Source organism: Akebia trifoliata, chromosome 6, assembly GCF_017979445.1.
Source record: "Akebia trifoliata isolate Shusen 1 chromosome 6, ASM1797944v1, whole genome shotgun sequence".
NCBI lineage: Eukaryota > Viridiplantae > Streptophyta > Magnoliopsida > Ranunculales > Lardizabalaceae > Akebia > Akebia trifoliata.
The window spans coordinates 3,006,063-3,021,228 of NC_141380.1; the positions used below are offsets into that span (position 1 = coordinate 3,006,063).

Genomic DNA, 15,166 nt, shown 5'->3' on the forward strand with positions numbered 1-15,166 from the left:
AGGGGAAACTCCATAATGATCTTCCATAATGGTGAAGAAGAGCATTATGGACCACCATTTTAGATATTGAGGGGTTTGCACTCCAACCATGTCTTCTAAAATGCTTTTCCATAATTTTTTTTTTTAATTCAATCCAAAATGGAGTTGAGATGGTTGCCTGTGTTGGAGACCCTAGAACCCAAAATGATTTTCTATAATGGCAGTTGGGGGATGAAATTTTCTAGAACCTAAAAATGAAGCAGATGTACATATTTTCCATTTCGGAGTTTGAAAACATGAATTTCAAAATGGTAGAGGTTTGGAAAAATTGCTCGTTCTTGTGGATTCTGCACTCCAAAACAGTCGTTGAGGGAAATGGAAGAGACTTTGGAATACGGATTGGAGTTGCTCGGAGAACATCAGAAAACATGGATAAAGATATGATTAATCGATTCACTCATGTCCCATGTTTTTTTTATGCATATAGCAAAAAAATTCCGAATTGATACTTCAACATACTTCTTAACACTAAAATGTAAAAGAAATACTTAAATTACTAAAAAAAAATTAATTATTCTTATAACAACAATTTTTTAATCCTTAATTTATTTGTTTACTATCATAACGAGAGAAGGGCGGCATAGTGGTTACGTACCAAAATTTGAATTCTAAAAATGCGGATCAAAAATCAAGAAAATTGCAATTGGATGTTCCCTAAAAAATGACTATAAAGTATAAACTGACTCAAAAAAGGATTTTGTTAACGTGTCCTAAGCTTGTTAGCAATCTCTCGTTTAATTTTGAATTTTTCATTTTTTTTTCAGTGAAAATATTATTCTTCAGATTATTAAAATTTTCTGAATAATTCACAGATTTTAAATTTGAAAAGAATAAAATATAACTTTTACGAATTTTTATGAAATTCAGTGGGTAAAAAAATACTATTATAACTTATTATATGTTGTAAAGTGTAAACTTGTAAACTACGACTTATAATATAAGTCGACTTTAAAACGATCATACTTCAAAATTCTAGAAAAATCCACATTTTTAAGTGATAAATATCCTTTTTATCTTTAAAAAAAATAATAATATAACCCTCTACATTTATTTGAGATTACACCTTAATTTTTCAAATTGATGATTTATCCCTTGAGTTTGAACTTCTTACAAAAATCAATGAAACTATAATCTTAATGTCCTCATTATCACCATAACCATTACTATCACCAATTTCTTCATCCCTATCTTATGACTGAATTTTTTATTTTCAAAACGAAATGAATAAAACACGAATGAAGCATATGCTGCACATTTTCCATTTATTAAATTTTTAACCAAATTTTAAATGACTTTTTACAATCTAAAATCAAATTAAACTCAAAATTTTCACAAATCAAAATTTTGCCATATTCCGAAGTGCGAACCAGGGTCCTAAAGGGCAAACATTAATACACTTAGAACATTGGAAAAGCAGATGAATCTCAGATCGTGGCCGAGTTAATACGATGGACTACCATCTCCCCACATGGGATGCTCTCCAAATCATATTCAACTAAAATATTTATTTGGGATGCAAACCATCTCCCGAAATGCAACCCCTTAATCGAACATACACTTATACTTAAAATAAAAATGTAAAAGAAATTTAAAAAAAAAAAAAGTTAAAAAATTCCACAAACATAACTGCCCATAGTCGGGCTATAATGCTTATTGAAGCTTAAACAAGTAACATTGTTTCATAACATACAGATAGGCTACTTGAGAGAGGTAAATTTATATTTTTCAACTTCCAACCAGAAGTCCCTCTCACCATAACCATCTTTACCAGTAATAAACTCCCTACAAAAGAAACCATATAAAGATCCATCTATTTCACTCGAGAAAGAGCAACAACAAAGCCACTGCAAGTCCCATTAATATACCATCTCTATCTCAAATTATGAAAAACATATGGAAGTGTTAATCCAGGCTTAATGAAGTCCCTGCAAAACATTCAAACAAAAAAATCAACAAATCAAACCTACTTGAATTCAAGACGAGGAAGAAACAGATATGTCGAAAGATACGTTCAAGCAAACATGCAAAACTTAAAAGCAAATCTAAGTTGAGCGATGACAATCCGACACCCCCATGTGGCATACCCAAAATACTCTCCTGACATGGCATGCACCGGAACCATAGATTTTCTTTTCATCGGAATACACAACTGCACATATTTATGGGGATGTGCAGTTGTGTATCCCAAGGCATACAATCTATGGTTCTAGCACATGCCACATCACAAGAGTATTTTGAAATGCTATGTGGGGGAGTCTGATTATCACGATTCATCTAACTTATCATAGATACAGATTTAAATAGATCTTTGGGAGACCCAAAAGAGTGTGCATGGAGATAGTGAAAGCATATACGAACTCGCTCTTAATGATGGACTGAGTGGATTAGAGGAACATGGTTCGTTTAAGAGTTGTGATGAATGCATGCGGTTGGTTAAAACAACATGCACTCATCATTATTCTTCGTTTAAAGTAAAGTGTTGCTGCAGATAAAGCTTTTTTGTTGTTGTACACACAAACAGATGCAAACTAGAAGCAAATCTTAAAAACATGCGTCATAACTTCTAAATTTTGATTAAACTTTTGAGTATTATATATGTTCATGCACATTTAAAAGTTGATTTTTCACAATCAATCCTTGACACACAACCTGAGATTTAAATTTTTTTCATTCATGTAGTCAAGATTGATTTGGTGTTTTTTTTAAGGGATCAGAAGTTGCATGGAATGAGGATTCATCACTTTCCAACTTAACCTCTCTTTTTATTGGTATTTTAACATCAATTCCTAAAAAAAAACAAAAATATATATTGGAAAGACAAGGGGAAAAAAGAAAAAACCATGAAATCCATAGATGCCTGAAATGATTTTAAACTAAAATACCTTATTATGTAGATGTAGAATTCACAAGCCTTGGTAGACATTGTATTAATAATAGAGAGACTCTGGAAACAAGAAATCAGATACTTAAACATGTTAGAATTCTACCATACAAACCAAAAACATCTTAAGATACTTCTTTTTTTTAGTTCCTCTGCAAGAATCATACCTTGCCACCAATTTCCTCTTGAAGCACTGTTTAAATTGTTTCCATTTGAATCATCTTCATCACCATCCTTCTTGAACTGATGAAACCACATAATTGCACACGTTAGAACATTGTATCATCTATACTTATGATATACCATTTACTAGAAAAATATACAAAGATCCATAGGATTGTCAAGGTTCATGTTCCCTACGACGGAGCGCCTCTCATCTAAAGAATCTAAGATTCAAGTCCCATAGTTTCCTTTGTAATAGGTAGTATCATTCACGTGGCTCAGCTATGCTTGTCGATACAACCCGAATACAGACCCTTTTCCATCATTGAAACTTATTTCTTTAATCCACCCAAATATCGTCTCTAGATAATATGGTTTAGGTCCAAAATTTGCTTTAGAGGTGCACCATGGGGTTAAGACTAGTGATATTTGCAGATAATGTTTCATAGAGCATAACTTAATGGATTATATCATTTATACTTACAATACGAGGTGGTTCAGAAACACGGGTATTTGATTGGTTTGAATAGATGTCTTGGCCACCATAGTAAAGAGACGAGCTGAGATAGCATGGTTCTACTGTCTGATCCTGAAAAATGGAGTTTCGGCTATTGTTCATACGGTTCTCACCTTCACTTTTTGGTGAACTTTTCCCTGAAAAGAACATACACTTGAATTAGGAAGATACCGTGCAGAAATAGTTCACATCTTAGAGGCTGAAGGATCTCGTAAGTTTCACAAGAACACAACCCCAAGGTGTGGGCCTAGTGGCAAGCCGAGCCTTGATAAGCTCCTTAGGAAGGGTAGGTCAAGTGTTCGAAACCCCATGAAGCTATGAATTCCTTGGGGCCACCCTCCAGCGTCCAGTTGACCCTCCACTCCCAGTTGCACATAGGACTTTCCGAGGGGACGGTGCATGTGACCGTGGGATTAGTCTCACCCGAAGGGTGGGGATACCCATGATAAGAAAGAAAAAAAAAGGATTCACAAGAGCGCAAACAAAAAATTCTATGGTGCATGTTAACAAGCAAATAACATATAAAGGTTCATTGAAGTTGTCTAAGAACTATTTCTATGGCACATTAATGAGCGAGCCTTAAAGATTCTAGAATTAAGATCATGGTTTTAAAACTCGATTTTGTGTCTCCTCTCGTCCATGCTAGATACCGAGTTGTCTCGGGCGAGTTTTCCAAAATGCTTGAGATGTCTCGTTCAAAAATGAGAAAAATGAATGCGGCGTTTTAAATCTCGTCCGAAAAATTGACTTGTCCGTACGTCTCCTCCCGTCCATGCCTGATACTGAGACAACTCGAGCAATATCTCTTGATCTCAGACGAGTTATAAAACCATGATTCAGATTCATACTGGTAGAAGAGTTCTAGAAAACTTAAGAATAACCTGTTTATCATCAATACAAATCTAAATATTGCAATTCACGATTTACAACATAGAACGAAATACAAATTTTTTTACGGAACTCTTTATATAATCCTAATTGGTAGTGCTGAGAGATCATTCTGAATGAGCAATATTCAAGAAAAGAAATATGTTGAAATCTCTTTATATTCAAGATTTTTAGAACACAAAGACTCTTAACAAACCTGATGATCCGTGTCTGGGGTTCGACACCTGAGGTTCGAAATCCTGCTTTCTCCATGATCCGCTCACCTCAGAGCGTGAATAATCCCTTCCCGGAATCTGAAATCCAAAAGAAATGAAAAAGTTTCAAGCTTGCCATGCAAAACTTGGATACTAAAAATGGGACTAAAATTCTCCATATTTCCAATCTAATTGAATTACAAACAGATAAGGTTGGAAACGGAACTTTGCATATCCAAAAAGAAAAAGAAGAAAAACACCCAAGAAAGAAAGAGAAAAAAAAAAAAATATCCCTTAAAAATCCAAATCAGTTCTCCACTTCTCCTTCTTTCAAAATTTTTATTTTTTTTTCTATTAATTTATTGAAATAGTTCCATTAAGCCAAAAATCCATAAAAAATTATAACTTTTATCTTCGAATTAAGCGACTTTAACTAATATCATAAGTTTTACAACCACAAGGAATAAAAAAGATGAAAAACCCAATAGCTTTAACAATCTAACAATCCACAACAAAAATACATCGTCAAAGATAAATAAATTCTTTTTTTCCCCCCCTACAAATTGATTGAAATAGTTCAATTAAGTAAAAACCCATCAACAATTATAACTGCTATCTTAGCTTTCTAGCGATTTTAACTAATATCATAAATTTTACAACCAGAAAGGAAAAAATAAGGGTGAAAAACCCACTTCATAAAACCAAACAACGTCAACAATCTACAGCCCACAAACAAAAGTACATCATCAAAGATAAACATACTCTAAACAAAACAAAAACAAAAACCCAACCCAAGAAACCCATATAAGCAAAACTGGTAAAACTAGTAAGATAAGTACTAATTCAAGAAGACAGACGATACCGTCGATATAGGGGAGAAAACAGAGTCGAAAATCCCTGTTGAAGATGAAGAATTGGCCTTAGTAGACGATGAGTAAGACCCTTTAACACCAAAAAGATCAGAAGAGAATGAAGACGACGAACCAGCTGGTTTCCTACCACTTTCCATCTCTTTCGAATTTTTCTATCAAACCAACAAACAAAACTACCTTATAAACCAATTTACTTCTTCAACAACTACAGACCCAAACACAGAAACCGATAAGATTTGCAGAAAAAACAGAGACAGATCACGTGAAGAGTAAAAGAAACTCTCTCAATCAAATCAAATCAAACTTATTTAAGACCAAAAGACTGCACTCAGCCGTTATTTAAAGCTACCCATTTCATATCAACCCTTATTACTATTTTTATTTTTTCTTCCTTAATCTATGCAACCATATCCAATTCTCTCTCTCTCTCTAGAAAAGTTTCTTTGATAATCGACACGTGGACCCTCATTTCCACCCAAATAGACTTATTGACTGCCAACTGTCAACTGCCAACATCTTACTGCCACGTGTCTCTAATGGATAACCACAACTTAGATTCAGTCCCTCTGGCTTCTCTCTTTTTTCCGATTTCAGAGGAATAAAAAAAAAAGAAAAAAAAAAAGAACGGTGACCTTATCTGATTTATCTTTTTGTCGTTTTGACGAAATAGGTCTACTATACCTAAGTTAAAAATGTCAGAAATTTACTTAAACATAGGCCGCGTGTCACTAAATGTGAATGATTACGAATAATCAATGTGGACCCAATTGAGCTTCATCATGATATTAAGATGTGGTGTTTGATTGATTGTAACATATTACATATTATAGGAGAAGGAGTACTGGATCATACAAAAATCCATGTAAAAATCGTTAGCGTCGCCGCGTGCTCAACTTGTGTTCATTATTTGGACACGTGGCGTATTAGAATAGACTAGAATATCTCTGCTGGTCCCACAACAGTTTCTGGGGGTAATTTTGGAAGTAATTTTTGTGGTGGAATTTTAAAGTTAGAAGTATAAGATTGAAATATGTAAGTGATTGAGAAAAGATTTGTTTTAAGATTTTGTGTGGCTAAAAAATGAAAATGGGCCACTTTTCATGATCTTTAATTCTAAACCAAGGATTGGTACCCTATCTCAAAAATGTTTGGAGACATGATGGTTCTAGATATCCTTTAAGATTCCTTCCGATCACAATCACCAATACTCAAACAATAGATATGAAGGCATCTAAGAACCAAGATAAATACCAATAACAATAATAAAAATAAAATAATAAATAAATAAATTAATTAATTAAATAAAAGTAAGATGGAAACTATATGGAGTAATAAGTCATATATTCTATTCTTCGAGATACACAAGAAAAATATCTTGAGTGAATTTCAAAAGTGAAACTTTTTTTTTTGTGGGAATAATCAAAATGAGATAAGTTACATGCATGGTAATCAAGTCAAGATCTCTTTATAAACACATCCCAAGGTTTTTTTTTTTTTTTTTACTAAGAAAATAAGTGGATTTATCTTTTTATATGGAGATATTATGATTTGGCCGTAATTAATTTTTTTTTTATAAGTAATTTTCTTTTATTAAGTTTCCTTTGAAACCTAATTTTCAATATGCATTAAAACCTTTGGACTTGTTTTGTTATGGCATGAGATTTGAACTTAGGTCGTGGGATTGACTCTCCTTCAATCTTTATTTATTTAAGTGGCCCTTTCAAGGGGTATTACTGTCTACGATGGTATAATCTCACAAAAAAAGTGATCATCTCTATTATATTCGACTAAAAGATGCGTTTTTTATTTGTTTTTTTGTTTTTTTTTTTATTGAACTAAAATCTGACCACTTCTTTACATATATACTTTTCTGTTATAAAATTTAAATATCTATACTTTTCAATTTCATATTCTTTTTATATATTCTGCTTTTGCTTAAATTTAATGAAGATATTCGTGGAAGTATTTGTGCTACCTTATCAATCTTACAAGTACCAAATCAGGAGGCAATCTTTTAAAAATATTTCCCATTCAGGAATCCTGTCGACGCGTTTCTTAACACTATGTTTGGATTGAGAGATGTCAAGCGAAAAGAAGATAAGAAAAAATCAATTTCTCTCCATCATGTTTGGATTGATAGGAGAGAAATTAGGATAACTTTAAAATTTTATAATATTTTAAAAGAGATCTAGAGAAAGAGTTGGAATTATAAAATATTTTAAAACGACTCTCTACTTTTGAAAAGATTAAAACTCACATTTTTTCTTTTCTCTTTTTCTCTCTTACTTAACAATCCAAACAAGAAAGATAGAGAGAAACTCATTTATTTTCTCTTTTCTTATCTCCAATTCTCTCAATGATGGGGTGTGTGTGCATCATATTATCACGACTCAATAAGCTAATATTCCAAAGAACATTTTTAGTTAAAAGTTGCAACTAAGTTGATTTGATGTCAAATTTAAAGATAATTACTCTATCTCTATACATGTAATTTTTAATTTTACTAGAGTTTGCTACAAATCTCATGGAAGTTCTTTACTAGGAGTACCCTTTTTAAGTTTTTGTTAAAATATGGAGATACCCTTGATCCGAGTCTTCTCTTATAGACTAATAAAATAACCTAAATGCCCTTCAACCTCCAGCATTATCACCTACTTAACTCTACAGTTAATTATTTTTAGATTGACGCCCAGTGACCTTTAAGATTTGACCTCACATCACACACCCTAACATGAAACCTACTTAACTCTACAGTTAATTATTTTTAGATTGACGCCAAGTGACCTTTAAGATTTGACCTCACATCACACACCCTAACATGAAAGTGTACGGTAACCATAAAAGCTCTTCTTAAGATATGAGTGAAAAGATGTGCATTATGAGGTCCAATCTTGAGGTCACTAGCAAGACTTATTTTTAGTTTACTCAACCTTCAAAATTCCACCGTTCCCCCCTCCCCCCTCAACCCAAAAAATAAAGAAAAAAAAAAACCCATCTTACTTTTTTTAAGTTTGAAGTAGATAGAATAGGGCAAAACAAAATTTAAGCAAGAAGATGATAGATTTTGGGAAGAAAAAATCAAGGTTGAAGATGAGGGCATTAGGTCATTATCTATTAGTCCATTAGGCAGGTCAGGTTTGGGTTGGTAATTCCAACCTGAACTGAGTAGGTGTGGCCAATGAAGAGATCGGCTAACCCATTTTGCCAATAGGGGCTTTTCAGAATGAACAATGCATTCTCAAGTCTTGAACCTGGGTCTCTGGTATCAGCACCCGAAGACTTTCGCACTCTAATAATCCACCAGAAACAAATCAAATGGAAGTTAAACAGCCCAAACTTGGGAATAATCTAAACAAAGCAAACTTAAATACCCAAACATTTATAAGAAGAGATACTTTGATCTGCACCCTACCAAAAAAATAAAAAAAAAACAAGAAAAAGAACAAAAAGGAATAATATCTGTGTTATTTACAGAAGTTGAGGTTTTACTTGAGATGTAAACAGAAAGCAAAATTATCCAATAAATAGTAAAGATCTCAGTAAAACAAAGTTGTCTCCTAAATGAAGTCGGGGTTTCCAAAAGGTTCAAGATCAGGATGAGTCCCAGGCCTCCGTGGATTTCTACAAATAAGATACTCAAGAAAAGGAAGTCAGGGACTAAATACTATAGGAAACATTTGTAGGGACACAATTAGCATAAAATAAAGATAAAGAAAGGTTATAAATGCAAGTTACTGGTATCAACTTATGCCAATTGATCACAATACAAATATGGCTCATCCATCACCCATTTCAGAAAGTATCAAATATTTGAAGGTTGAAATAGATTTGAAATGGATGATGAGTGACTGATGGCATATTAGTGTCAACAGTCAAACCATGATTCAGGCCAATACCACGATAGCTCCATCACTAATATTGCTTGCTTTAGAAATCCAAGTCAAATAAATAGTTCCAAAAATGGAGATTCTATTTTATTTATTTGTTGAAGCTATTACAACTGGAAAAAGAAAGTAACAATGCATACCTTCCAAAACGGTTGGGTTCAAAACCAGGAACGCCAGGCGGGCCATAGGGATCAAAGCGGGAACCTGGTGGAACACCACCCCTGCTTCAATTAACCCTTCCAAGATTAGGATCATAGCTATGTAGATATAGTTCCAATTATTCACGATGGAAAACAATAAAAAAGATTGCAATATACTCACAAAGGACCACCAGGAAATCCAGGTGGTTCACCCATCGGACCAAACCAGCGTGGATCATGCGGCCCTGTTCCCACAATAAGAAATTTTTTGTAAGCTGTGTAAGAGTTGAACATGGTTTTTGTCATACAGTTCAAAAACAGATCAGCTTACAGACCTATAAGCATGGACCCGCCACCAATGTCAGGACCACGCCTGAAAGATAAAATAAATATGAAAAGGTTAAATGACCAATGGTGACTAACAAATAAGTGATAAACTAGAGATAGAAAGGGCTAGCTAGACCCATAGCTCAGTTGGTTTGACACATTTAATAGCAACTTTGAGGTTGTGGGTTTGTGTCCAGCTCACCAATCACAAAAAAAGAAAAAAAAAAAAAAAAAAAGGATACAGAAAGAACCTGGGGTAAATTCCAGCTCCAAGCCCTGGATGGAGATCATCATTGTGACCAGGAATTACTGGAGGATACAAGAGACTAGCACACCAAGCAGCAGAGAAATGAAACGCACGTTTAATAACACTCATACAAATATTTGATCGATTTTCGTAATATGAAATATATGATCATCAATCAATGGTCTGAAAATACCAAAAGCATTAACTTCAGACTAGTAAGGTCAAGAATCCTCAAATGAACTCTTAATAAGAGCATTTAGTCTAATAAATTCCATTTACTGTAATTCACAAATATGATATGCCACATATTCTAAAACTTCTTATAAATATCTTTATAATAAAACACAATGGTGGACCCCACCTTGTCTATCCCCACATAAAGAGGGATTGCGATTTAATCTCGCTAAAAATCTCAGGTACAATTTTAATTTGTTTGCCCTTCCTCTTCTGTCCCTTCCAAAAATACCCCTCTAACTTTATTGTCTTTCCTCTACTACCCCCTTTCCAATAATACTTGTCCAACTTTATTTCCTTTCCACATCTACCCCCTTAATCCCAAAGAGGATGCCCATGCCGGTAGGCACGGGTAAATTCTAGTATGTTACAAAATCCGTATTGATTGCATAATCATATTTGCCTTTTAGAGAGGTGCAAAATTAGTGTCAATGTGGCAGCATGGTGTGCCAAGCGTAATGCATATAAGATTATAAATTTATCAGTGTCAACTATAATAATTCTATCGGATTAACAAAGGACATGTCTTTAGACAGAATTGAACGGAGGACAAGACTCACTCGATCAATAAAGATGACTTGAAATTCTATTAAAATATAGCCAGAGAGAAGAAAAAGTTTGTTTTCTATGAAGGCTTGGCAAAACCTACAAGCTCATTAATTACAAGAATTTTCTTTGGTTTGTTGAAAGTGAAACCTTCTCACGTATTAACCCCTTCTCTTTTGGCTCCTCCACATGTACATGATTTATTTGATTCAGCTTAATCAATAAAACTTGCAATTTAACTTGTCCGAGTATCTTTGTTTTGTTCTCAGCTTGACGATTTTTCCATCTGATTTAGATCCAAGATGCTATTATACCTATGCCAGACCCCGAAAATACAGGTACAACTCTAGATAGGGCAGCTTATCTAAGATGTTGATAGCATGTTGTTTTATTTTTATTAATATGAAAATAATCGTAAATGAAAATTAGATTTCATCAACGGTTAACTGATATCCGAAGAAATGGAAACCTTGAGGAAATCAGAAAACAATGAATAATACAACATGCAAGAGTATTAAAAAAAAAAATTATCATAGAAATACATGCGGTATCCGATACCAGTATTAGTATATCGTGTCGATGCCAGGATGCTAACCATATGAATATTTGGCTGTTCTGCTAATGCATCACGTCTTGCCCGTTAATTTAACTATCAGAGATTGCCAATTTCGCAAACTGCATGCCTAAAACTATTTGGGTTTGAATACTTGGTGTGAGCAATGCAGTTTCTAGCAAAATGACAGGGAGTGATGCTATGACAACCCAACAATGGGTGGAAAACAAACACATTATATCATGCAATATCCCAAAATTAATCAATACTCCAGAATGCTCGGCTAAATATGAAAGAAGTAACAATTAGGTCATATGTACAACAACGATCAAAGGATCAGATATACTTCATGTATATTATATATCTATAAGATTCCATTTAATAATTTGTGATGCCATAACTTTGAAACTGTAATAAATAATTTGTGAAAAATACCCTGGAGGATGTGGAAAATAGCCCGGAGGATATAATTGAGGGCTTTGTGGCTCATGCAGGTTACGTTCAGGTCCAGACCTTTCACTGGTTTCTGCCCTGCCAAAACAGCATCAAGTATAAAATTTGTTAGATAAAAGTGAGCAATAAAAATTCCAGTGAGTATCAAAGTCCGTCCTCCATATATTCTTATATCTCTACAAGAATTCAAGAACACAAAAAGCCCACCAGACAATTCCAATACTCAACATAAAAATGGTATTAAAGAAGTCCAGATCAAAATATTAGTCAACATAACATAGATTTTTGTCCACCCACTTAAGTTGCTCCAGTTGGAAAATTTTAATATTTTGCATTAACAATAAAATACAGAATAAAGACACATTGACGCAATAAACAACAGTTAAGAAATAGAAGAGGAAAAAGGTATTCTCATATGCCCGAATATCACGTGAACCATTGTAATGGCTCCTCCAGCACGCAATTGAAAATTGAAAAAGAGATGAAACTTTCATTCCAGATTTCCATGCTAGGTACAAAGGCAGTACAACAACCATGGTAGTGAGTCCCCTAATCCTTGAAATGCAACGACTAACCCTCATATTTAAAGAACATAGAATCGAGAAAGGTAGGATAATAGGAGAATAGGAAACAGAATGTGCAAAACAACTGGATTTCAGCATAGCCCATCCAAAAATGGAATGAGAATCTTTGTATAATAAGTTGTTGAAGAAAAAAAAAGGTCCTTAACGTAACACTAATTTACAGTTGAACAAAGGAAAGAAATCACAACTAATTCAAATATTTGATCTCAAAAAATAGATCTAACACACAATGTGATCAAGATAAGAGCTTTTGAACCCTAAGCTCTTTTTTTGGGTTGATAAATAACTATGCTGAATACAAGTATGTTAGCTAAAAGAAAAGGAAATATGGAATAGAGTATGACCAAGGGATCAAGATAAAGAACCATAAAAAGCTCAAGAAACCAACTTCCTTGGCCAAACTAGGATCCCAATCCCTATCACACATGTGAAATCCAAAATGAATTCCACGCATCCATCATCCCTAAAAATTCCCATAATAGATAAGCTTAAGACTCGGCATGAGACATGTCTCTCGCTTATCAAAGTTGACTAGACACCAAACAAGCTCCAATAAAAAAAAAAAGCTTAAGATTCAACATAAGACCGATCTCTTAGTTCTGAATTAGAAGTCCTCATTATGTCATCTTATACCAACCAAAAGATTTCCAATCTTCTCATCATTATAAGCATAAAAACCTTCATCTCAAATATTAGGATTTAGCTACACAAATCTTATTCCTACATTCAATTCTCTTTTTATTAGTATTCCTCCATTCAATTCTATCTTGAACGTCGTCTTTTTTTTTTTTTTGTTCTAAATGTGTTCATGTCAACTTTCACTCCCCCAATTCAAGCTCTTTTGAGTGTTCCTCTCATTCTTTTAGAACTTTCAACTAGCATGTTCCATCAAACAAGGACTGTAAATGACCTTTGTTGAGCATTCCCAAATCATCTTAATAGACTTTCTCTTAACTTATCATCTATTGGAGCTACTCCTACATTTTCTCAAATGCTATCATTCCTAATTTACCATTCTCTGTCTTTCCACTCATCCATCCTAAAATCCTCATCTCTATTACACTCAATTTATTAATATGATACTTTATAACCACTCAACGTTGATGTCATAAAATTTTCCTTTTAATTGGATTGGTTTGCATCTTATGTTCAATTTCCAAGTATCCAAATTCAGATTCTTATTCAAACTGTTGTAGGCAAACCTACTGAAAACACATAAATAAGTCATATATCCTCCAAATTGCAATAGTACTTACTATACCATATCAATAAAACTACACAATTTATCAATCAAAATTGAACTAAAACAAAAGAAAAAAAAATGCTGATTTCATAATTATATACCTGGAAGTGCCAGGGATTGCAGCATTCACAGACCCTTTCTCTGGCGATTCCTCGATTTTGTGCAGAATCCCCGAATTCAAAGTCTTCACAAGCATTCCAAAATTTTTATACTGGTTGGCAAAATTTTTGCTCTCATTTCCTCCATCATAGTCGTTGACACTGCAAGAATCATCCAATTCAATAATCTTAAAGAAATCCAACTTGATTTGAGAATCAAATCCATTAGAAAATTAACAATACAAGAAAATTCATACACAATTGAAATAATAATAATTAAAAATATATATATATATATATATTTACTTGATTTGAAGAGTAGTTGGTTCCTTGTTTTGATGCTTACTGCTTAGTGCATCGATTACAAGGTGATCTCCCATGATCAAACACTTGACTAAGACAGTAATCTTTGAATCTTTATCATCTTTAGTGTAGACGAAACCGTAACTATCGCCAGTTCCATTCCAACCCTCAATTCCAACCTCATCTACCACACCAAATTAAAAACCCAATGAAGAAATATTCAAACTTGATTGAAAAAAAAAAAAAAAACAGAGAAAAAGGGGAAGACCTGAAGGAGGTGAAGAGAGAGCAGTCTCAGAGAAGGCTTCAGATCCTGTAGCTTTAAGAGTGTATCCCGAGGCAAGGAACACTGCGTGTACGGAGAAAACGATCTTGTCGTGTGGGTTTCGAAATGAAGGTCGAGATGCCCTAATTACAGCCATTACTGCGTCCTCGCTCGCCATTTTTCTCTGCTTTCTTCTTCTTCGCCGGGTTTTTTCCTCTCTAGTTTCTGAGAAAAAGAGAGATTTCACTTACAAAAAAAATTGAGAGATTTCTTTCTGCTCAAGTAAAAGGAATATGATCAGAACCATGGATCATAGGGACTACTGATACTGATTGATAGGCCCACGTTCTCGATTGATCGGACAAGCATCCACCCATGTGTACCCAAAGAACGAACTACAGTAGTATCATAGTAACTTGCTTCAAGTGGTACGGGATCACTATTTCATCGCCATCATCGTCTTAGTATCTCTTGACCTGAATCTTCTATGTAAACTAATGAGAAATTGACTTAAATATCCTCATGTTCAACTTATAGCCTCAGCTTCAAGTTGGCACCCATCTTTTACTTGTTACACCCCAATTAAAATTAAAAGAAAAAGATAAATTACCATTAGATGCATTGAATATGGCAAAATTCTAGTTCTGGTGCACATTCATTTTAATTTCCAAAACATGTTTTCCAGAGCGAGTTTGTCACTTTTATAATCAGTAATCTCGACTGATAAAATGCC

At 33.8% G+C, this 15,166-nt stretch overlaps 2 protein-coding genes across 3 annotated transcripts; both read right to left on the minus strand.

The window, feature by feature from the left end:
• Positions 1-1,651: 1,651 nt before the first annotated feature.
• On the minus strand, positions 1,652-5,910 carry LOC147399615 (uncharacterized). Its single transcript, XM_086445050.1, has 6 exons — positions 5,544-5,910; positions 4,684-4,780; positions 3,567-3,736; positions 3,088-3,163; positions 2,922-2,983; positions 1,652-1,964 (listed from the first exon to the last, which is right to left on the minus strand). The coding sequence occupies exons 1-5, from the start codon at positions 5,688-5,690 to the stop codon at positions 2,967-2,969; spliced, it is 507 nt and encodes a 168-aa protein (XP_086301176.1). The 5' UTR covers positions 5,691-5,910; the 3' UTR covers positions 1,652-1,964; positions 2,922-2,966.
• A 2,944-nt stretch (positions 5,911-8,854) lies between these two features.
• LOC147399616 (proteasome inhibitor-like protein) lies at positions 8,855-14,799 on the minus strand. 2 transcript variants are annotated; one of them, XM_086445051.1, is made up of 9 exons: positions 14,437-14,799; positions 14,172-14,352; positions 13,869-14,027; positions 11,923-12,018; positions 10,159-10,233; positions 9,916-9,953; positions 9,762-9,825; positions 9,581-9,664; positions 8,855-9,174 (listed from the first exon to the last, which is right to left on the minus strand). In XM_086445051.1, exons 1-9 carry the CDS (start codon positions 14,609-14,611, stop codon positions 9,111-9,113), a joined length of 936 nt encoding a protein of 311 aa, XP_086301177.1. In that variant the 5' UTR covers positions 14,612-14,799; the 3' UTR covers positions 8,855-9,110. The 2 variants fall into 2 exon arrangements, with proteins under 2 accessions (XP_086301177.1, XP_086301179.1); XM_086445053.1 differs by having other exon boundaries at positions 9,581-9,661; positions 14,437-14,795.
• Positions 14,800-15,166: the final 367 nt, after the last annotated feature.

Bases quoted from the DNA above. Each gene is read 5' to 3' on its own strand.
- LOC147399615 (XM_086445050.1), bottom strand. From the start codon at position 5,690: ATGGAAAGTGGTAGGAAACCAGCTGGTTCGTCGTCTTCATTCTCTTCT. The intron at 4,781-5,543 runs GTATCGTCTGTC...TTTGGATTTCAG, and splicing joins TTTTCTCCCCTATATCGACG to ATTCCGGGAAGGGATTATTC. The intron at 3,737-4,683 runs GTTTGTTAAGAG...TGTTCTTTTCAG, and splicing joins CCCCAGACACGGATCATCAG to GGAAAAGTTCACCAAAAAGT.
- LOC147399616 (XM_086445051.1), bottom strand. From the start codon at position 14,611: ATGGCGAGCGAGGACGCAGTAATGGCTGTAATTAGGGCATCTCGACCT. The intron at 9,954-10,158 runs GTTCTTTCTGTA...TTTATCTTTCAG, and splicing joins GGAGCTGGAATTTACCCCAG to GCGTGGTCCTGACATTGGTG. The intron at 9,175-9,580 runs GTATGCATTGTT...TCTTATTTGTAG, and splicing joins GAACCCAACCGTTTTGGAAG to AAATCCACGGAGGCCTGGGA.